General features: G+C 44.1%; 1 protein-coding gene across 1 annotated transcript in view; it reads left to right on the top strand.

The window, feature by feature from the left end:
- Positions 1-23,225, top strand: part of CDC5L (cell division cycle 5 like) — a 54,253-nt gene that overhangs the window by 23,488 nt on the left and 7,540 nt on the right. The window contains exons 7-13 of the mRNA XM_056563942.1: positions 1,168-1,315; positions 10,093-10,281; positions 12,325-12,473; positions 13,714-13,876; positions 15,017-15,181; positions 20,106-20,186; positions 21,332-21,577. Of these exons, the coding sequence (XP_056419917.1) occupies positions 1,168-1,315; positions 10,093-10,281; positions 12,325-12,473; positions 13,714-13,876; positions 15,017-15,181; positions 20,106-20,186; positions 21,332-21,577 (1,141 nt within the window). The remainder of the gene's footprint in view (positions 1-1,167; positions 1,316-10,092; positions 10,282-12,324; positions 12,474-13,713; positions 13,877-15,016; positions 15,182-20,105; positions 20,187-21,331; positions 21,578-23,225) is intronic.

Below are 23,225 nucleotides of genomic sequence, written 5' to 3'. Positions count from 1 at the left end.
ACTTTCTGCCTGACCACAGTGCTCTCTGCTGACTGAGCAGGATAGGTTTTCGATGGGATTTGCTGCTACTCTGGACAGTTCTTAAAATAGACAGAGATGTCAGCAGAGAGCACTGTGGTCAGGCAGAAAGGACATTCAAAAAGAAAAGAACTTCCTGTGGATCATAACAGAAGCTGATAATTAATGGAAGGAGTAAGATTTTTTTTTTAAAAAGAAGTAATGTAAAAATCTTTTTAAATTTCTGGCACCAGTTGATTTAAACAAAAATGTTTTCCAGTGGAGTACCCCTTTAAGCCAGTGTTTCCCAACCAGGGTGCCTCCAGATGTTGCAAAACTACGACTCCCAGCATGCCTGGACAGCCGAAGGCTGTCCAGGCATGCTGGGAGTTGTAGTTTTGCAACAACTGGGGGCACCCTGCTAGGGGAAAAACTGCTTTAAGCAATCGTAATGACCCACAGTCATAAAGGATGCAAAGTAAAAACAAAACTCACGGAAAATAGTGGACTTGTATTTTTCCATTGCCTCTCATTGCTTTCCCCCTCAATAATAAATAAATAAAAATAAAAAAATTCCATTGATGAAAATATAACATTTATGGGAAGAATTAGGAATATAAACAATATTGCCAAAAAATTGTTACAGAGGATTGGAAAGGGATTAAACTAACATTACAACTAGAAATGAGCGAACTTACAGTAAATTCGATTCGTCACGAACTTCTCGGCTCGGCAGTTGATGACTTATCCTGCATAAATTAGTACAGCTTTCAGGTGCTCCCGTGGGCTGGAAAAGGTGGATACAGTCCTAGGAGACTCTTTCCTAGGAACGAATCCACCTTTTCCATCCCACCGGAGCACCTGAAGGCTGAACTAGTTTACACAGGATAAGTAATCAACTGCCGAGCCGAGAAGTTCGTGACGAATCGAATTTACTGTAAGTTCCCTCATCTCTAATTACAACGTTGGTGCTGATGGGGAAAGTGAACCTGGACCAGCCTGGGTTAGTAGTGATTCATTGTGGAGATTGGGGTGGGGGGGGTCGCGGCGTCACAGATGGTGACTTTAGAATGTTGTCTATATCTGTAGCAATTTGCAGACAAGACCTGAGTGATAAAGCTCAGAAGTCTGTTTATTTTACCTAAATACATTTCATTATTTTGTTGCCAGTGAAAAAGAAGCAAAAGAACGAAAGAAAGACAAACAGAATATAAAGAGGAAAAAGGAGTCCGACCTGCCGGCAGCAATCCTCCAGACCACCGGCGGGGTGTCCGAACTGACCAAGAAGAGGAGCAAGTTGGTTCTACCATCTCCTCAGGTTTGTATTCGTCTCAATGATAGGAGGATTAAGGATTCGTTATTGTAAAGCTTCTCTTAAACAAATCTTTCCAGATAAAGACGAAGGGGAATTTGTGATATTCTGCAGATTGGTAAAATGATCTGCTTTTTTTTTTTTTTTTTTTACCAATGGCTGCCGTGATCGCCAAGTGAGCGGACATGAAGGGTGGTGGCTGTCCCCTTTGTCCAATTTCCTGGTAAATAGTATTGAACGTTTATCCCAGTTCCAAGCTACTATAGATTTCTGGAGCTGCCGCACACAGCAGCTTCACATGTACTTGGATTAATCAAGATGAAATCCGATGCAATCCTACACTAGTGGGAGGTTTACTTAAAGGGGTACTCTGCCCCTAGATATCTTATCCCCTGGCGACCCCTACGATCTCCCTGCTGCACCCGCCGCTTGTTTACGGCGCTGTGTTCCGTGATCACCAGAGATGTTGCAGCAGACACATACAGTAGAAATGGGACTCGCCCCAGCTCCACACCTCCGACGCGTTTCACCGGGATAGGCTTCATACCGCCCCGTACGCGGAAAAATTAAAAAGTTATAGGGGTCAGAAGATGACATTTTTAAACGTATACATTTTCCTGCATGTAGTTATGATTTTTTCCAGAAGTGCGACAAAATCAAACCTATATAAGTAGGGAATCATTTTAATCGTATGGACCTACAGAATAAAGATAAGGTGTCATTTTTACCGAAAAATGTACTACGTAGAAACGGAAGCCCCCAAAAGTTACAAAATTGCGTTTTTTTCATTTTGTCGCACAATTTTTTTTTCATTTCGCTGTAGATTTTTGTGTAAAATGACTGATGTTTTTGCAAAGTAGAATTGGTGATGCAAAAAATAAGCCATCATATGGATTTTTAGGTGCTAAAGTGAAAGGGTTATGATTTTTAAAAGGTAAGGAGGAAAAAACGAAAATGCAAAAGCAGAACAACCCTCCGTCCCCAAGGGGTTAAAAATAATAAAAATAAATGCAGTGTGTGGTTTATCATGATAGGGGCAGTGAACTGGGAGGATTATAACATTTTTACAAGATCATGAGCGGTCAGGGAGGTGGTGTTCCTATCGCCCGATGCTCGGGACATGCAGTTCTGGGCGCAGGGCAGGTGAATTTTTTTCAGGCCCTTAGCCCTGCTTTGGGCAAGCAGGACCAGACCTGAAAGCCCCCGACAAGCACAGCGGCACTCAGAGGGGTATATGGAGCCCCCGGCTGTTTTCAGTAGCTGGGGGCGATGCTAATTAATGCTTTAGATCGCCACTGTCAAAGCTGACAGCGGTGTTTAAAGGGACTTGCCTCTGCTTCCCTGGTGTCCGTGGCTCTGTCATTGATAGTCTGGCTGGACTAGGCTCTATCAATGGATCACAGAGCACACAAATCAATGGAGTCCTGTATGAGGACTTCAATGACTCCTCCTAAAAGTCCCCTAAGGGACTAATAAAGTGTAAAATAAATAAAAAAATAAAAAATTCTCTATCGGCTCCATTGGGGGACACAGACCGTGGTTGTATGCTGCTGTCTCTAGGAGGTGTGACACTATGGTAATAAAAAAAAGTCGGCTCCTCCCAGCAGGATATACCCGCCTTCAGGCCCTGGGCTAATCAGTTTAAGCTTAGTGTCCGAAGGAGGTGGACATGGTCTGGAATTCTCCAGACGAGGTCTTCTGATTTTTTGTTTTCCTAGTATAGGACGTCTTAGTTTTTTATTCCTTTTTCTTTCCTGTATTCAGGTGGGGACTCAGGGACTCCGGTTCCCTGTTTCCCCATTGCGAGTAAGGGGGCACAGACATTGCGTATATGCGCTGTTCACCCCCCCCCTCGCCAACGGTCAGCGCCTGGGTTGATACCTCATGGCTCCTGGTCCCCCTATTTCCCTGCTCGCCTCGCTCGCGCATAGCAGCCAGGCGTGGTGCAGGTAACTAAAGCTGACTGAAGACTTCACTGAAGACTCCATTAGGTAAGTTCTTCTGACTGAGGTACTTTCCCCCTTTTTCTCCTTAGGTGCGGACTTGCAACCTCTGGAGACCCCCTGTTTTTGAACCACCTTTTCAGGTTATGGGGCTGGCTTATACAGGGGCTGGACTTTTATTCTGGGGGAGCCGTGGCATCTTAGGGGGCATGTACTCTGTTTTTCATTGTGTACTTCACTGTGTGTGTGGTTACTTGTGACTACGACTGCAGCGCCTTATATGCGGCTGACAGCCGTGGCGCTGGTACGGGCCGGGCGCTCTCTGCGCCGGCTTACTTTCACTTTCTCCGGCAGTCTCTCCCGGCGTATGGGCCGCCCGCTCTATTCCCGAGCGCATATGCGGCTGACATGTGGGCTCGGGACAAGGAGCGGGCGCCATTACAGCTTCTTCTCTCTGCCTTTCTATAGCTCCGCCCACAGGGCTGTCAGAGCTATTCAGAGGCGCGAAGTAGCCTCCAATCAGCGCCGTGGGAGCGATTTTCAGTTAGAAGGGGCCAATTAGTTAGTGCCTCTGCTTCAGGAACGCCCCTTTCTACTATTGGCTGGCCTGTTTCTTACACTCTAGCTGCACGGAGCCAAGTTCTCTTCACTGCAGCTGCCAGGGGACACAGACTAGGGTGAGAAAGTTCCTGTCTCTTTTCTCATAATGTCCGTACCCAGAGCTGTTCCACCCTCTAAACAGAAACCTGGAACGTCAGTGACTTATTTTGTCTGTAAGCACTGTAGTACCAAGATGCCTAGCTCTACCGAGCCCACTTGCCCTGCCTGCTCCCCCAGACCCCCTGATGCCCTTTCGGTTTGGTGGATTCAGCCGCTCCACCAGCCTGGGTTTCTTCCCTGACCCAGTATATGGCTGACTTGACCAAAGTCTCCTGTTCGGTGGCTGAGGCCTCCTGGTAAGTGGTGTCCGCCTTGAAGGGGTCTTCCCTGCGCAGGGCCTCTGAGAGGGCCCGCTCCTCGTCTCCACATACTTCACACTCTCACAAGCGTACTAGGGGGGCCTCGTCTGAATCTGCCATTGAGTCTTCAGATAGACGTGAGCGTTCCCCTCGTGAGTCCCGCCCCCCCCCCCCCCCCCCCGTCATATAGGCACAAACGTCGCTCCTCCAGAGGGCGTTCTCGGAGTCGCCGTTCTGTCACGCCAGAGCCGCGTACCTGGTCAGGGTCGCCCCCCTCCAGGACTGCCTCTACTCGTTCACATTCTCCTGGTGAACTGGCGGACGAGGCTTCCGAGCCGGCATCTGACTCAGAGGACCGCTTGGACTCTGTGAACTCATTGGTGACAGCCATAAGAGACACCTTTCACTTAGAGGACCCAGATCCTTCGGATGTCAATCCAGGAGTATCCTTTCATCGTGCTAAGCCAGCACCTCAAAGGTTCAGCTCTCACACTGACTTTGACGACATTCTGGAATCTGCATGGAAACATCCAGACAAGAGGTTCCCGGGAATCAAGACGATTCAAGAACGTTATCCATTTGACAAGGACTTTGTCACTAAGGTGGTTTCCCCTCCCTCAGTGGATCCACCAATCTCCCGGATCTCTAAGGCGACTACACTAGATGCCGCTGCCTTCAAGGATCCCACGGACAAGAAGGTAGAATCCTTAGCGAAGTTTGCCTCTGAAACAGCTGGCTCTTCTCTTCTTCCCATCTTCGCCTCGACATGGGTGTCCAGGCCCTATCGGAGTGGTGCCAAAAGCTCCATCAGGGTATCTTAGCGGGATCCCCCCCCAGAGGATCTATCTGCTCTGGCTCTCCAATGCTCTAAAGCTGGGGACTTCCTGTGCGCAGCTTCCATGCAGTCAGCCCGTTGTTCTGCCTTTGCTGTGGGTCACCTAGCGGCTCTCCGCCGCTCTGTGGCTTAAAGCTTGGAATGCGGATGCCGCTTCCAAAAGGTCTCTCACTGAGCTTCCTTTTACGGGTGGCCGTCTTTTTGGCAAGCGCCTTGATGAAATTATCTCTTAGGCGACGTTAGGTAAGAGTTCCTTGTTGCCTCAAAATAAGGCTCGCCCTACTTCCCAAAGGAAGTCCTTTTCCTTTCGGACCTCTGGCTCCAGCAAAGGGTCTGGGCAGGCGCCTTCGTGGGACAAGAAGGCTCCCTCGTTCCGGGCACGCCCGTCTTAGAAGTCGGACTCCAACCGGTCCGGCCGTTTTGCGCCCAAATCAGGCAACCGCAAACCCACTTCTGCATGAAGAGAGGCCCCCACCCGCGTTTTTTTTCTCGGGTTGGAGGTCGTCTCTTACTTTTTTGAGACATCTGGACCTCACACATTCAGGACTCTTGGGTCAGGGACATGGTGTCCAACGGTTACCGAATCGAATTTACCTCCCTTCCGAGGGATCACTTTTTTTCGATCACAGGCCCGCCGGTCTCCTCCTCTGGCGAAGCAATTTCGAGAGGCTTTCCAGTCTCTGCTTCTCCAGGGGGTTATCGTTCCCGTTCCTCCCAGGTGAACGGTTTTGGGGTTTCTATTCCAATCTTTTTGTGGTTCCCAAGAAGGACGGTTCTGTGCGACCAATCCTAGACCTCAAGCGTCTCAACTGTCATCATCTTATCCGCCACTTCCGAATGGAATCTCTCTGTTAGGTGGTGGCATCCCTGGAACAAGTGGAGTTTCTTTCATCGGTGGACATCAAGGATGCCTACCTCCATGTGCCAATATTTCCAGGCCATAATCGGTACCTCCGCTTTGCAGTTCTGGAGGGGCATTTTCAATTCGTAGCCCTCCCCTTTGGTCTGGCCACGGCTCCTCCGGTCTTTACCAAGATCCTTGCGCCAGTGATGGGCCTGTTACGGTCGAGGGGAATCTCGGTGATACCCTACCTGGACGACCTTCTCATCAAGGCTTCAACCAGAGCCCAGACTCTGGAGAATGTGGACGTCACTCTCCACACTCTGGATCGCTTCGGGTGGATGGTCAATCGGGACAAGTCAGTCCTCTGTCCTGCCCAGTCTCTAATCTTCTTGGGACTTCGCTTCGACACAGCCTCTGCCTGAATTTGCCTCCCGCTGGACAAACATCTGGCGCTTCTGTCGGGGGTCTGCTCCCTTCGGACCCAGGTCTCAGTCTCCATCCGCACTTGTATGGAAGTCCTGGGTCCGATGGTGGCAACTATGGAGGCCGTACCCTTTGCCCAGTTTCATTACCGCCCCCTTCAACTGGCGATTCTCTCTCGATGGGACAGGTCTCCTCTGTCCCTCAATCGTCAGATTGTTCTCCCTCGCAGGGTCCATCAGTCTCTGCTTTGGTGGCTCTGCTCCCCCCTTCTTCTCCAAGGGCGGTCATTCCTTCCCCTTCACTGGCAGGTAGTTACAACTGATGCCAGCCTGTCGGGCTGGGGCAGCGTGTTCAGGGATTGGACGGTTCAGGGACTCTGGTCTCCCCGAGAGACCCTTCTTCTGATAAACATATTGGAATTACGGGCGATTCTTCTTTGTCTTCTTCATTTGGAGTCCCGTCTTCAGTCCCATCCTATCCGCGTCCAGTCGGACAATGCCACAGCCGTGGCCTACATAAATCGACAAGGCGGCACTCGCAGCTCGGCAGCCATGGCCGGGGTGACAAAGATTCTCACTTGGGTGGAAAGCAAGGTTGCGGCCATTTCGGTGATTCACATTCTGGGAGTGCTCAACTGGGAAGCTGACTTCCTCAGTTGGTCCTCACCCGACCCCGGCGAGTGGTCTCTAAATCCAGAGGTCTTTGCGCAACTCTGCGTACTCTGGGGCATTCCGGACGTGGACCTCTTCGCGTCCCGGCACAATCGGAAGATCCTTCCTTTGGTGTCCAAGTCCCGGGACCCTCAGGCTCTGGTCGTGGACGCCCTAGTGATTCCTTGGGTGGGGTTTGCCTTACCCTATCTGTTTCCTCCCCTTCCGCTCCTTCCCAGGGTGCTGAGGAAGCTCAAAACCGAGGACGTCCCCGCCATTCTGGTAGCTCCAGATTGGCCCTGAAGGTCGTGATGCGCCAATGTAGTCGGGCTCCTGGATGACGCTCCACTGCGCCTTCCGCTCCGTCCGGACCTGCTCTCTCAGGGTCCTCTTTGCCACCCCAATTTACAGTCTTTGCATTTGACGCCGTGGCGGTTGAGACCGTGGTTTTGAGGGCATTCACACCATGCTCGGGGCTCGTAAGCCCTCCTCCGCAATAATTTACCACCGTACTTGGCGATCTTATTTTCATTGGTGTGAAGCTCAGGACTTATCCCCGGTAACCTTCTCGGTTCCCTGTCTTCTCTCCTTTTTGCAGTCGGGGTTGGAACTGGGGTTGTCACTCAGTTCCCTTAAAGGTCAGGTTTCGGCCCTTGCTATTCTTTTCCAGCGACCCCTGGCTTCTAATTCTCGTGTCCGGACTTTCCTTCAAGGAGTGGCCTTGCTGTTTCTCCTTATCGGTCACCCTCTTCCTTTTGGGACTTGAATTTGGTTCTGAGTGCCCTCCAGGGTGAACCCTTTGAGCCCCTTAGAGAGGTGTCTCTCCACCTCCTTTCTTGGAAAGTGGCGTTTCTTGTTGCTATCACCTCCATCCGGAGGGTGTCTGAATTGACAGCTCTCTCCTGCCGTTCTCCGTTTCTGGTCATCCACCAGGACAAGGTTGTTTTCCGGCCAGATCCTTCCTTTTTGCCTAAGGTGGTTTCTCAATGAGGACATCGTCCTCCCGTCTTTTTGTCCTGCTCCTTCTCATCCTAAGGAGCGCTTACTACACAGGCTGTTCGGTCTTATCTCTCCATCACTTCTTCATTTCTTCAGTGTGATTCCTTTTTCGTCCTTATGGAAGGTCGTCGTAAGGGACAACCTGCTTCCAAGGCCACCATTTCTTGGTGGATTCGGTCCGCCATTTCGGAAGCCTATCACTGTAAGGGGAAGATTCCTCCTTTCAGGGTTGTGGCTCATTCTACCCGTTCTGTTGGGGCATCCTGAGCTCTCCAGAATAGAGCCTCGGCCTTGCAGATTTGCAAAGCGGCTACCTGGTCATCTTTGCACACTTTCTCGAGGTTCTACAGAGTTCATACCTTCGCATCGGCTGATGGTAGTCTTGGTCGTAAAGTATTGCAGGCGGCAGTGGATCGGCCGTCTGCCTGACTGCTTATCTGCCCACCCAAGGGACGGCTTTGGTACGTCCCACGGTCTGTGTCCCCCAATGGAGCCGATATAGAAAAGGAGATTTTTGTTTACTTACCGTAAAATCTCTTTCTCGGAGGATCCATTGGGGGACACAGCTCCCGCCCTTTTTGGGGTTTCCTTTGGTTCTTTGTCCGAGGGTGTGTTCGGTTATGTTTTTTTCTTCTGGTTCTCGGACAGTTTGGGTTTTTTCTTGTTGGTCTCCTCCTATTTCTCTGGAACTTAAACTGATTAGCTCAGGGCCTGAAGGCGGGTATATCCTGCTGGGAGGAGCCGACTTTTTTTTATTACCATAGTGTCACACCTCCTAGAGACAGCAGCATACACCCACGGTCTGTGTCCCCCCAATGGATCCTCCGAGAAAGATTTTACGGTAAGTGAACAAAAATCTCCTTTTTATAGAAGTTTAAAAGACACACTTCCATATTAAAAGTTCAAATCACCCTCTTTTCCTATATAAAAACATGTAAGCATAATAAAAATAAACATATTTGGTATCGTTGCGTGTGTAATTGTACGAACTATAAAAATATAACATTATGTATCCCGTACAATGAATGACGTAAATTAAAAAAAAAAAAATTAAATTCCAAACCACAGAATTGCAATTTTTGATATCCCACAATTTTATTTATTTTTTTTTTTAATGTCAGATCAATGCCAAAATGGTACCGATACAAAGAACAGATTATGGCACAAAAAATTGAGCCCTCATACAGACTCTTATACGCAAAAAACAGGGGTCAGAAAAGGGCAATAAAAAAAAAATTCTTAACGTTTTTGAATTCTTTTTAAGTTAAACATGAGGGAAACTATACAAATCTGGTATTGCTGTAATCAGGCTGACCTAAAGTATCAAACTAACATGTTCGCTCAACCACAAGGTAAATGGCGTAGAAAAGAGAACAACCAAATTTGCTAAATTTATCTATTAACTATTTCGATTTCACTTTACGAATATATTATTATTATTATTATTTTTTGTTTCAGAGCATTTGTTATGGAAAAATTTAAAGGTATTATTATAGTAGGTAGGTAGGGCGAGGAGGAAGAAATGAGTGTTAAAGCGAAAATTCGCCAGGACAAGTGGATCGTCATGAGGGACAAGTAGATTTTGCTCCATTTTAGTCACTTGGACAACTTATTTTTATTAAATTTCCACACCCCTGGAGGTACTCTTTAAAGGGGTATTCCGGCCCTAATACATTTTATCCCCTATCCAAAGCGTAGGGGATAAGATGTATGATTGCGGGGGTCCTGCTGCTTGTGCCGTCATGCCCCCGCCCCCCTCCAATAGACTTGCATTGAGGGGGCGGAGCGTGACGTCACATAGGGGCGGAGTCGTGACGTCACAATACTCCGACCCCGTGGTTGTCACTCTACACACTTGAAGCCTCCAACGCTGCGGAGAGCTCGAGAAGGTGGGTGCTGAATGACAAATTGTGGTGGGACCCCCTCGATCAGACATTTTATCCCCTATCCTTTATCTAGGAGATAAGATGTATTAGGATCGGAGTACCCCTTTAAGGTTACAATTTCCATTTGCTGCATTCGTCCAGCAGGGGGCACACTATACACTCAGTTCACTTGCATTGTAGCCCTGTTGAAAATCTGGCAATTAAAATTTAAGAATGTGCTTTTTTTTTTTTTTTTTTTTTTTAGATTTCCGATGCAGAGTTGGAAGAAGTGGTGAAGATCGGACAAGCCAGTGAGATCGCCCGGCAGACGGCAGAGGAATCCGGAATCACCAATTCTGCATCCAGCACCTTACTATCTGAATACAATGTTGCAAATAACAGCATCGCCCTCAGAACGCCAAAAACACCGGCCGCCCAGGACCGCATTCTGCAGGTAACCAATATAACCAGAAGGGGTTTCTTATGTGCAATGTACTGTTACTATAGGGAACATAGCATTTCTCTATCTGCCTGCAGTAATCCTTATAGTGAAGGTTGTAGGAAAGTATAAAACGCCATTTAGTTTATATAATGCAGTGTTTCCCAACCAGGGTGCCTCCAGATGTTGCAAAACTACAACTCCCAGCATGCCTGGACAGCCGAAGGCTGTCCAGGCATGCTGGGAGTTGTAGTTTTGCAACAGCTGGAGACACCCTGGTTGGGAAACACTGAAATAATAAATGCTAAGTGCCCTCTATCTGCCTCCAAAGCCAAGATCTGTCAACATATTGTTGACTCAATGCAAGGTGCTGCATGCAGGCAATGCTGGGAGTTGTAGTTTCACAGCCAGCAGCTGGAGGACCACATATTGAAGACCAGTGCTGTACGTTGACCCTTTTTTATTTTATTTTTTATTTTTTTAAGCACATGTGCATCCATGTGTTTCATTATTGTAACTGGTTCATGTGATGACCCCTTCACCCTCAGAAAAGATGTTTATGTCCGAGGAAGTGGGCTGTCCTGGGTCAGCTGACTTCCTTTGCACTACAGGAAAACATCAACCAGGGTACTACGGGGAATGGGAGGACTACAGGACCCAGAAAGATTATCAGAATTAGGGTTATTTAGTTTAGAAAAAAGAAGGCTTAGGGGAGCCCTAATAACTATGTATAATATATCAGGGGACCGTACAGAGATCTCTCCCATGATCTATTTATACCCAGGACTGTATCTATAACAAGGGGGCGTCCTCTACGTCTAGAGGAAAGAAGGTTTCTACACCAGCACAGACGGGGGTTCTTTACTGTAAGAGCAGTGAGACTATGGAATTCTCTCCCGGAGGAGGTGGTCATGGGGAACTCTGTAAAAGAATTTAAAAGGGGTCTGGATGCATTTTTGGAGAATAAGAACATCGCTGGTTATGTATAATAGATTTATAGTGACAGAACGTTGATCCAGGGATTTATTCTGATGCCATATTTGGAGTCGGGAAGGAATTTTTACCTCTAGTATGAGGGTTTTTTGCCTTCCTCTGGATCAACTCAGTAGGGACTTATTAGGGATATAGGTTGAACTTGATGGACTCTGCTCTTTTTTCAACCTTATGAACTATGGTACTATCATCACCTATCAGATCAATCCTTTTAGCGTCAGACACCTTCTTTTCCAGCTCTATCTGTATACTGCTGCTATCTCTATGGCATCAGGATATAGAGTGGTTCTACATCTCTTCTTTATTTCTACACTGCTGGTATGTATATGGTATCTGGATATATGTTAGTTATATACCTCCCCCTCCAGCTCTATCTTTATACTGCTGCTATCTCTATAGGGTCAGGATATAAAGTAGTTATATACCTTCCCTCTAGCTCTATCTGTATACTATTGCTGCTATCTCTATGGAATCAGCATATATAGTAGTTTTAAAGGGTTACTCCGCTACCCAGCATCCGGAACATTGAGTTCTGATTGTGTGCGGGCTTTCGTGTTCACACCCGCCCCCTCGTGACTTCGTCATGTGACGTCACGTCCCGCCCCTTCAATGCAAGTCTATGGGAGGGGGCCTGACTGCCATCGCGCCCCCTTCCCATAGACTTTCATTGAGGGAGCAGGGCGGGTGCCCGCACACAGTGTTCGGTACTTGATGTTCTGGACGCTGGGGAGCGGAGTAACCCTTTAAACATCAAAACTAATACATATATAATGTGAAATGCCACCAACCTAAAGTTTTAGGAGTTCACCTGGCTAAACTTCTGCACCAGCTGCCTAATAAGATGACCAGGTGTGATGGTGAGAAGCATTAAAAAATCATTTTAGTGATGGAATAGAAGTCAGTCTGGTGTCTAACTCATGCCTGCCATATCAGCTAAAACAGGTAAGCACAAGGCATACACAGGAACCTCTACATTATTCTGTAATAAGAGCCTATGCTGCACTATATAAGTAAAAAAAAACAATTCCTGGAGTGCTTTAACATCTTGTTTTTGTGTATTTTCAGGAGGCACAGAACTTGATGGCACTTACAAATGTGGACACCCCCTTGAAGGGTGGGCTCAACACCCCACTGCACGAGAGCGACTTCTCCGGTGTCACACCACAGAGACAAGTAGTTCAGACTCCCAATACTGTGCTGTCAACACCATTCAGGTAAACACATTTAACACTGTTACTACCAACCCAAAGTATCTAGCCATGGGTATAATTTTATTCGTATTGACCCACAGAATAAAGAACATGTCATTTTTATCGTAAAGTGTACAGTGTAAAACCCTCCAAAATGGGCAAAATTATTGTTTTCATTTCAATTTCCTCCCTAAAAAAAATAAAAATAATAATTCTTTGGGTTCTCCGTAAATTTTTTGGTAAAATGAGGTTTCATTACAAAGGACAATTGGTCACGCAAAACACAAGCCCTTATATGGGTCTGTAGATGGAAATATAAAAGAGTTATGGATTTGGAAAACGAAAACGCAAAAATAAAATTGGCCTGGTCCTTAACGTCAAAATGGACTTGGTCCTTTAGAGGTTAACACAAGAAACTGACGCATTTCCACCCTCTATTATGGCGGTTCATCAGGGAACGAAAAGCTGGGTAGAAATCAAAGCCGCACAACTGGTAATTATAACACGCAGGCAAAAGATAAAAACATGCCACAACGTTACTTGCTATTGGTCCAAATGGACCACTGACTCAGAACCCTTGTATTGCAATATCCAAGGGAGAGAACCAAATAAAGCAATGTTAAAGGGGTACTCCTGTGGAAAACTATTTTTATTTTTTTAAATCAACTGGTGCCATAAAGTTAAACAGATTTGTAAATCACTTCAATTAAAAAATCTTAATCCTTCCAGTACTTTTTAGGGGCTGTATACTACAGCGGAAATGGTTTTCTTTTTGGAACACAGAGCTATCTGCTGACATCTGCTGTCCATTTTAGGAACTGTCCAAAGCAGCATATGTTTGCTATGGGGATTTTCTCCTGCTCTGGGCAGTTCCTAAAATGGACAGCAGAGGTCAACAGGTGGTCATGATATCAGAGGAAATGCATTTCTTTTTTGGATTTCTCTTTAGTATACAGCTTCTAAAAAGTACTGGAAGGATTAAGATTTTTTTTTAATAGAAGTGATTTACAAATCTGCTTAACTTTCTGCCACCAGTTGATTTAAAATAAAAAAAATTTTCCACGGGAGTACCCCTTTTAAGCAATTTTTCACGATCTCAATGAGTCTCGGTGCTCATAGAAAGGAGGCTGCTTGTGAACGAGTAGCAGGAATATCCTGTCCTGGTTCTATGCACAGATTGTTGTGGAAACTGCTTCCGTCTTCTTTCCAGGATCCCAACATTTGTCCGCCCTATACTGACCCTTTTTATCCTTTGCTTCTCTAGAACCCCATCTCAAAGTTCAGAAGGATTAACCCCGAGAGGTGGCATGACCCCCAAGCCAGTTATTGGAGCCACACCAGGAAGGACACCATTACGGGACAAGCTGAACATCAATCCAGAGGATGGATCGGTGGATTACAATGATCCTACTTATATTAAACATCTGGTAAATTAACATAGAAAATGTTTCAAGATTCATAGTTGAAAGTGTCCCTGTCGTCTGCTTTTGGGCGTTCAGATCCCCACTGAAAGAGCTAGGAGAAGCACTCTGCGGAGAACTTCACTCGTATTGCTGCAGGACACTGACTCTAAGCTTATATGGCTCGTGTATGGGGCTGCAGTGATCCAGGGAGTGAAGCGCTCCGCTGTGTCATTCTGCCAGCTGTATATAATGTTTGAGGGTCTGAACGTCCAGACCCTAACCCAGTGTTTCCCAACCAGGGTGCCTCCAGCTGTTGCAAAATTACAACTCCCAGCATGCCCGGACAGCCAAAGGCTGTCCGGGCATGCTGGGGGTTGTAATTTTGCAACAGCTGGAGGCACTCTGGTTGGGAAACACTGCCATAAGCCATCAACTTCTTTTTCTTTTTTTTTTTTTTTTTTTTTTTTTTTTTTTTTTTTAAATGACTGGGATTTTTTTTTCTATTATTTTTTTATTTAAATAAACTGGTGCCAGAAAGTTGAACAGATTTGTAAATAACGTCTATAAAAAATAAAAATAAAAATCTTAATCCTTCCAGTACTTATTAGCTGCTAAATACTACAAAGGAAATTATTTTCTTTTTGGAACACAGAGCTCTCCACTTACATAACAAGCACCGTGCTCTCTGCTGACACCTCTGTCCATTTTAAGAACTGTCCAGAGTAGGAGAAAATCCCCATAGAAAACATATGTTGCTCTTGACCGTTCCTAAAATGGACAGAGATGTCAGCAGAGAGCTCTGTGTTCCAAAAAGAAAAGAATTTCCTCTGTATTAATCAGCAGCTAATAAGTACTGGAAGGATTATGATTTTTTAATAGAAGTAATTTACAAATCTGTTTAACTTTCTGGCACCAGTTGATTAAAAAAAAAAATATTCTTTTCAACCGGAGTACCCCTTTAAGACCAGCTGGTTCTGGTCAAGTCTATCCTAAAATTCCAAAAGGTTTACAGTGTGACTTTGATTCCTTTTCCCAGGTCTTGGCTCACTAATATTTCAGTATAAGGCCTAGTGATTTATAGACCGGTCGTACAGAGTATGGGAAGCTACATTGATAAATCTGAATGTATTCTGTAAAATTCTTCTTCTTCTGTGTTAAACGCAGGAAAGGGAGTCTCAGGAACAGCTACGTCTTGGACTAATGTCTCTGCCGGCCCCGAAAAATGACTTTGAGATCGTCCTGCCAGAAAATGCTGAGCGAGAGCTGGAGGAACGAGAACAAGAAGACTCCTTCATAGAAGATGCCTCAGATGTGGAGGCGCAGAAACAGGTATTTATCTTTGTGTCCCAAATGGATGTATATCAGGGGTGAGGGATAAATGTGAGATCATGGGGGGGGGGGGGGCTCCATCTCTGAGACCCACACCGGTCACTAGTAGCGGAGTCCTGAGAACATTCATGGTAAGGGGGTAGTTTGTATGGAGCGGCATCCATCACTCCATACAAGTTTATAAGAGTTAAAGGGAATGTGTCACCAAATGTGATATATATATATATATATATATATATATATCACTGATCGGTTAGCCCGTTATGAACCTTTTAAAATTGCTTTTATTATTAAAATTCTGAACACTTGTCGGGTGTATATATTTTGTAGATCGCACCTTAGCCGCCTTCTTCTAGCCTTAAACACAATTACTTAAAGAGACATGTATCTTACTTCTGTCTTCTATTGTATATTGTCAGGCCGTGTTCAAACTGTGCGTATATCGTGCGTTTTGTTACTGTGCACAGTTTAGTTGCTAAAGTGGCTATGTGCAAAATGTCTTCTTAACTTTGGCAATCAGTGTATCCATTAGTGTAGTGCTTTTTTGGTGAGTACATTGCATATACTGTCCTCATATACTCATAGCATTGAAATGTTATTGCACTGTCCACAGTCTCTTATTGCACTATTAATTATTGCACTGTCCACAGTCTCTTATTGCACTATTAATTATTGCACTGTCCACAGTCTCTTATTGCACTATTAATTATTGCACATGCCACTTAGCTTTTTTTCTTCCTTTAGGAGATAAGGTGCGTCTTTGGAGATAAGGTGCGTCTATCCTTGGAGCTTGAGTGTGCGTATTAAGCCGATCCTATGCCGATCCTACGCGTTTCCTCTGTGCGATTCTTCAGGGACCTTGTTGCGGCTTTTCAAATCTTGGCTTGCATCCTTTTGTGTAAGCGGCTCCTTTCATGTGTGCGGCTCTGATGCCGGCCGTGATGCCGTGATGACGGCCGGCATCAGAGCCGCACACATGAAAGGAGACGCTTACACAAAAGGATGCAAGCCAAGATTTGAAAAGCCGCAACAAGGTCCCTGAAGAATCGCACAGAGGAAACGCGTAGGATCGGCATAGGATCGGCTTAATACGCACACTCAAGCTCCAAGGATAGACGCACCTTATCTCCAAAGACGCACCTTATCTCCTAAAGGAAGAAAAAAAGCTAAGTGGCATGTGCAATAATTAATAGTGCAATAAGAGACTGTGGACAGTGCAATAATTAATAGTGCAATAAGAGACTGTGGACAGTGCAATAACATTTCAATGCTATGAGTATATGAGGACAGTATACGCAATGTACTCACCAAAAAAGCACTACACTAATGGATACACTGATTGCCAAAGTTAAGAAGACATTTTGCACATAGCCACTTTAGCAACTAAACTGTGCACAGTAACAAAACGCACGATATACGCACAGTTTGAACACGGCCTGACAATATACAATAGAAGACAGAAGTAACATACATGTCTCTTTAAGTAATTGTGTTTAAGGCTAGAAGAAGGCGGCTAAGGTGCGATCTACAAAATATATACACCCGACAAGTGTTCAGAATTTTAATAATAAAAGCAATTTTAAAAGGTTCCCTGTTCGTCAGCCTATATATATATATATATATATATATATATATATATATATATATATATATATATATATATATATATATATATATATATATATATATATATATATCTCTATATATATATCTCTCTATATATATATCTCTATATATCTCTATATCTCTATATATATATATCTCTATATATATATATCTCTATATATATATATCTCTATATATATATATATATATCTCTATATATATATATATATATCTCTATATATATATATCTCTATATATATATATATCTCTATATATATATATATCTCTATATATATATATATCTCTATATATATATATATCTCTATATATATATATATCTCTATATATATATATATCTCTATATATATATATATCTCTATATATATATATATCTCTATATATATATATATCTCTATATATATATATATCTCTATATATATATATATCTCTATATATATATATATCTCTATATATATATATATCTCTCTATATATATCTCTCTATATATATCTCTCTATATATATCTCTCTATATATATCTCTCTATATATATCTCTCTATATATATCTCTCTATATATATCTCTCTATATATATCTCTCTATATATATCTCTCTATATATATCTCTCTATATATATCTCTCTATATATATCTCTCTATATATATCTCTCTATATATATCTCTCTATATATATCTCTCTATATATATCTCTCTATATATATCTCTCTATATATATCTCTCTATATATATCTCTCTATATATATCTCTCTATATATATCTCTCTATATATATCTCTCTATATATATCTCTCTATATATATCTCTCTATATATATCTCTCTATATATATCTCTCTATATATATCTCTCTATATATATCTCTCTATATATATCTCTCTATATATATCTCTCTATATATATCTCTCTATATATATCTCTCTATATATATCTCTCTATATATATCTCTATATATATCTCTATATATATCTCCATCTAATAAATATATATATATATATATATATATATATATATATATATATATATATATATATATATATATATATATATATATATATATAAAATATAATTATATTATATTTTTTTTTTTCTTTTTAGGTTACATTTTTTCACTTTTCGTTTTATATTTTTGGAAATATAAAAAAAAAAAAAAAAAGTACTTGTCAGAAAATATGAAAAATTAAATACCGTATTTTTCGCCCTATAGGACGCACCGTCATATAAGACGCACCCTATTTTAAAGAAGCAAAATCTAGAGAAAAAAAATTCGGCACCCTTCAACCTGCGGACCTCCAGATGTTGCAAAACTACAACTCCCAGCATGCCCGGACAGCCGTTGGCTGTCCGGGCATGCTGGGAGTTGTAGTTTTGCAACATCTGGAGTCCACTGGTATAGGAGGTAGTACTCATGTGTCCCCGCCGCTCCGGACCATCACCGCTGCCCTGGATGTCGCTCCATCGCTGTTGCCGCGTCCCCGTGGTGTCCCCGACGCTCCGGACGTCGTCTTCCCCGGGATCCACGCTCTCCGTCGTTGTCATCACGTCGCTACGCACGCCGCTCCAATTGGATGATGGGATGACGTGATGACGTCGGAGAGCGTCGGCCATGCACGGGATCCCGGCATGGAGCAGACACCGAGGAGGCAGGTAAGGTCCCTCCTGGTGTCCTGTAAGCTGTTCGGGACGCCGCAATTTCTCAGCGGAGGTCCCAAACAGCCCGACTGAACAGCCGCGTTAGTGTTATTTTCGCTTCAGACGCGGCGGTCAGCTTTAATCGCCGCGTCTGAAGGGTTAATACAGGGCATCACTGCGATCGGTGATGTCCTGTATTAGCCGCAGGTCCCGGCCGTTGATGGCCGCAGGTATTCGCCGTATAAGACGCACCAACTTCCCCCCCCCCCCCCCCCCCCCAGTTTTGGGGAAGAAAAAGTGCGTCTTATACGGCGAAAAATACGGTAACTTGTCATATCTCCCACTGTTGACCAGCAGAGGGAGCTACCATGAGGAATCTGGTGAAAGCAAGCATCTTGTCTAGCTGCTGCAAATTAGACCTCGCCTGTCTACTGTCCTCCTTTGCCTATGTGCAAAAGGGGGGGGGGGGGATTTTTTTTTTTTTTTCAATAGCACTGTCACCATTTTGATGGTGTCTGAAGAGTGTTAAAGGGGTACTCCACTGCTCAGCGTTTGAAACAAACTGTACCGAATGCTGGAGCCGGCGCCAGGAGCTCGTGATGTCTTAGCCCCACCCCCTCAATGTAAGTCTATGGGAGGGGGTGTGGCGGCTGTCACGCCCCCTCCCATAGACTTGCATTGAGGGGGCGGGTGACATCATGAGGGGGTGGGGCTCACGAGCTCCCAGCTACAGCGTTTGGAACAGTTTGTTCCAAACGCTGAGCAGTGGAGTACCCCTTTAAAGAACAGACTAGATATCTCTTGATAGGTCACTGCTCCTCAGGGACTTCAATAAAATGGCGCTGGCTCCCCCTTTCATTTGACCTAGACTGTGCTATTCACATGTGCAGAAAGCAGTCAATGCTTTTCTATGAGAGACCCTCAGTCTTAACTTTCTTTTGCCCTGTGCCTGCCATAAAGCAACTGTGTAGGTGTTGTGAAATGACACACCATAAAGAGGCTACAGTAATGGCAGCCTCCAGTACACAATTTATTAATAAATGACATTAATACGACATTATCCTTAAACAAAATACATGAAGGAAATTCTTTATCAAGATAGAATAATTGTATTTATAAAAAAGAAAAGAAAATTGTGACCCATTCCCTTTAAAGAAGTGTTTCTAAACCAAATAACTCGCCATGAGGCAGCCATCTAGTCGTCATAGGCACCATAAACCTACAACATTTGCACGTGTACATTTTCAACAAACAGCGCCACACCTATCCAGAGGTTGTGCGTGGTATTACAGCTCATTGACTTTAGCTGAGTTGCAAACACAAAGCACAACCCTCATGGACTGAACTGGCGTGGTCTCTGGCAGAAAGCAGAAATGTTTTAAACTTTGTGGTGTTTGATGGCATCAATATTTAAAACTTTAGTTTAGGGATTGACCGATATCTGTTTTTTAGGGCCGATACCGATACTGGAGGTTAGGGCCAATATTCCGGTATAAGTTAACGGAGCATTATCGGATTATCGGCAAGGTAATTGCCGATATCAATAACGTCCAAAATCGTGAATATCGGACGTTAATATCGGCCAAACCCTACTCTAGTTGCTCAAAATATTCTCTGACTTGTGTGTGTTATGGGAGAATACTGCTGATAATATTGTGTGCTTTGTATTTTCAGGCACTTAGAGATGCACAACGGGCGAAGGAACTGAAGCAGAGACACAAAGCTGTGCAGAAAGCCTTACCAAGACCCTCTGAAGTAAGGAGGCGGTTAACTTGTCTTGTATTTTTTGTGATGTCACTTGTTTCCGAGTACTAGGGTCCCACTAAAATCCACCCTTTATTAGTATACGTTCAAATGTGTGAAATGAGAACAAATTGTATAACTATTTGTTCTGCCCAATATTCTGAATACTATGAATAGTCCCTTGCCCTCTCTTATATGAAGGATAGCCTTATTCCTATCCCTATCTTATATGAAGGATAGCCTTATGCCTATCCCTATCTTATATGAAGGATAGCCTTATGCCTATCCCTATCTTATATGAAGGATAGCCTTATGCCTATCCCTATCTTATATGAAGAATTGCCTTATGCCTATCCCTATCTTATATGAAGGATAGCCTTATGCCTATCCCTATCTTATATGAAGGATAACATTATGCCTATCCCTATCTTATATGAAGGATATCCTTATACCTATCCCTATCTTATATGAAGGATAACCTTATACCTATCCCTATCTTATATGAAGGATATCCTTATACCTATCCCTATCTTATATGAAGAATAGCCTTATACCTATCCCTATCTTATATGAAGAATTGCCTTATGCCTATCCCTATCTTATATGAAGGATAGCCTCATGCCTATCCCTATCCTTCATATAAGATAGGGATAGGCATGAGACAATCCGTCATATAAGATAGGGATAGGCATAAGGCTATCCTTCATATAAGATAGATATAGGTATAAGGCTATCCTTCATATAAGATAGGGATAGGCATAATGTTATCCTTCATATAAGATAGGGATAGGTATAAGGCTATCCTTCATATAAGATAGGGATAGGCATAAGGCTATCCTCCATATAAGATAGGGATAGGCATAAGGCTATCCTTCATATAAGATAGGGATACGCATAAGGCTATCCTTCATATAAGATAGGGCCAGTGACTATTCATAGTATTCAGAATATTGTGCAGACTAGATGGGCTGAATGATTCTTACTTGCTGACACATTCTATGTTTTGTCTTTGCTCTTTTCATGTACTTTCTGCAAACATTCCCTTTCTATTGTACCTGTGGCCCTCATGTAGTAGGGGCCCTGACACAGTGTGTGACACGTGAGATCAGGGTTCCCCTGTGTGTATTGATGATACTGACATCACTCTTGGGTTTCAGGTAAATGAGACCGTTCTGAGACCTGCGAATGTAGAGCCGCCCCTTACTGACCTGCAAAAAAGCGAAGAAATGATCAAGAAGGAGATGACCACAATGCTGCACCACGACTCCCTGCATCATCCGTACGGAGACAATGCTGGGGGCAAGAAGGCCAAAGCCCCTGGTGCTGTCCCCACAAGCGTAGAACATGTGGCATATCTGGAGCAAAATTCATATGACAAGTTCACAGAAGATGAACTGCAGCATGTAAGTGGCTGTATAATACTGCATGATGCGTATGTAGAGGGGAGGTTTAATCTAGGACCCATATGGGACAGTTTAACCTCTTAAGGACGCAGGGTGTACCTGTATGCCCTGCGCCCGGTAAATAAAACTGGGTCACGCCATGACCCCGCGTCATACCGGGTTGGTCCCGACAGCTAATGATAGCCTGGACCCTGGGCTAATAGCGTCCACACCTCTGTCCATATCAGGAACTGTCCAGAGCAGGAGTAAATCCCCATAGAAAACCTCTCCTGCTCTGGACAGTTCCTGACATGGACAGAGGTGTCAGCAGAGAGGACTGTGGTCAGACAGAAAAGAAATTAAAAAAGAAAAGAACTTCCACTGGGGCATACAGCAGCTGATAAGTACTGGAAGGATTAAGATTTTAATATAGAAGTAATTTACAAATCTGTTAAACTTTCTGGCACCAGTTGATTTAAACATTTTTTTTTTTCCAGTGGAGTATCCCTTTAAAGGGGTATTACAACAGGACAAAAATGTATCCCCCTATCCAACATATAGGGGATAAGCGTCTGATCGGACCCCCATGTCCGGGAGAGCAGTGTACCGGTACACAGTCCATGCAGTATCTGCGAGAGATTCCTATTGTGCTCTCATAGACAGTGAATGGCGCTCATGCTGACACTTCTGTATTCTAGAGATCACGGGGTCCCCCACAAGCAGTCACTTACTACAGTGGTCCCTCAAGTTACAATATGAATTAGCTCCAGGATGACCATTGTATGGTGAATTCATTGTATGTCGAGACCATAACTCTATGGAAACCTGGTAATTGGTTCTAAAGCCCCCAAAATGTCATCAAAAATAGGAAAAAGTGAGGATTAAAGAAAAATAAGTAGATAAATAATATAGATAAAGCAAATCCTTACATATAAAAGTAAGAAAGATCTGCTGGGGGCTGTAATCACTGTCTATGTAGAGGACAGAAGCTTCTTCAGGGTCCTGTACAGTACACAGTGTCCTAAAAAAAGTAACATGGAGCCGCCCTTACCTGGTGTCCAAAGGAGCAGCTAACCCTGGTACAGGTAAAGTGTACAGAACATGAAATACCTCCCTGTACTGTAGTGGGCGCTACCAGACACCAGTCAGTGCATGCACTTCAGTAATACAGGTAAAGAGTACAGAACATGTAATACCTCCCTGTACTGTAGGGGGCGCTACCAGACACCAGTCATTGCATGCACTTCAGTTATACAGGTAAAGAATAGTACAGAACATGTAATTCCTCCCTGTACTGTAGGGGGTGCTACCAGACACCAGTCAGTGCATACACTTAAGTAATACAGGTAAAGAGTACAGAACATGTAATTCCTCCCTGTACTGTAAAGGGTGCTACCAGACCCTACCTGTATTACTGAAGTGCATGCACTGACTAGTGTCTGGTAGCGCCCCCTACAGTACAGGGTGGTATTACATGTTCTGTACTCTTTACCTGTATTACTGAAGTGCATGCACTGACTGGTGTCTGGTAGCGCCCCCTACAGTACAGGGAGGTATTACATGTTCTGTACTCTTTACCTGTATTACTGAAGTGCATGCACTGACTGGTGTCTGGTAGCGCCCCCTACAGTACAGGGAGGTATTACATGTTCTGTACTCTTTACCTGTA

This window comes from Hyla sarda, chromosome 3 (genome assembly GCF_029499605.1).
Source record: "Hyla sarda isolate aHylSar1 chromosome 3, aHylSar1.hap1, whole genome shotgun sequence".
Lineage (NCBI taxonomy): Eukaryota > Metazoa > Chordata > Amphibia > Anura > Hylidae > Hyla > Hyla sarda.
The sequence above is the reverse complement of the archived record's forward strand: the minus strand, read 5'-3'. Positions and strand labels throughout refer to the sequence as shown.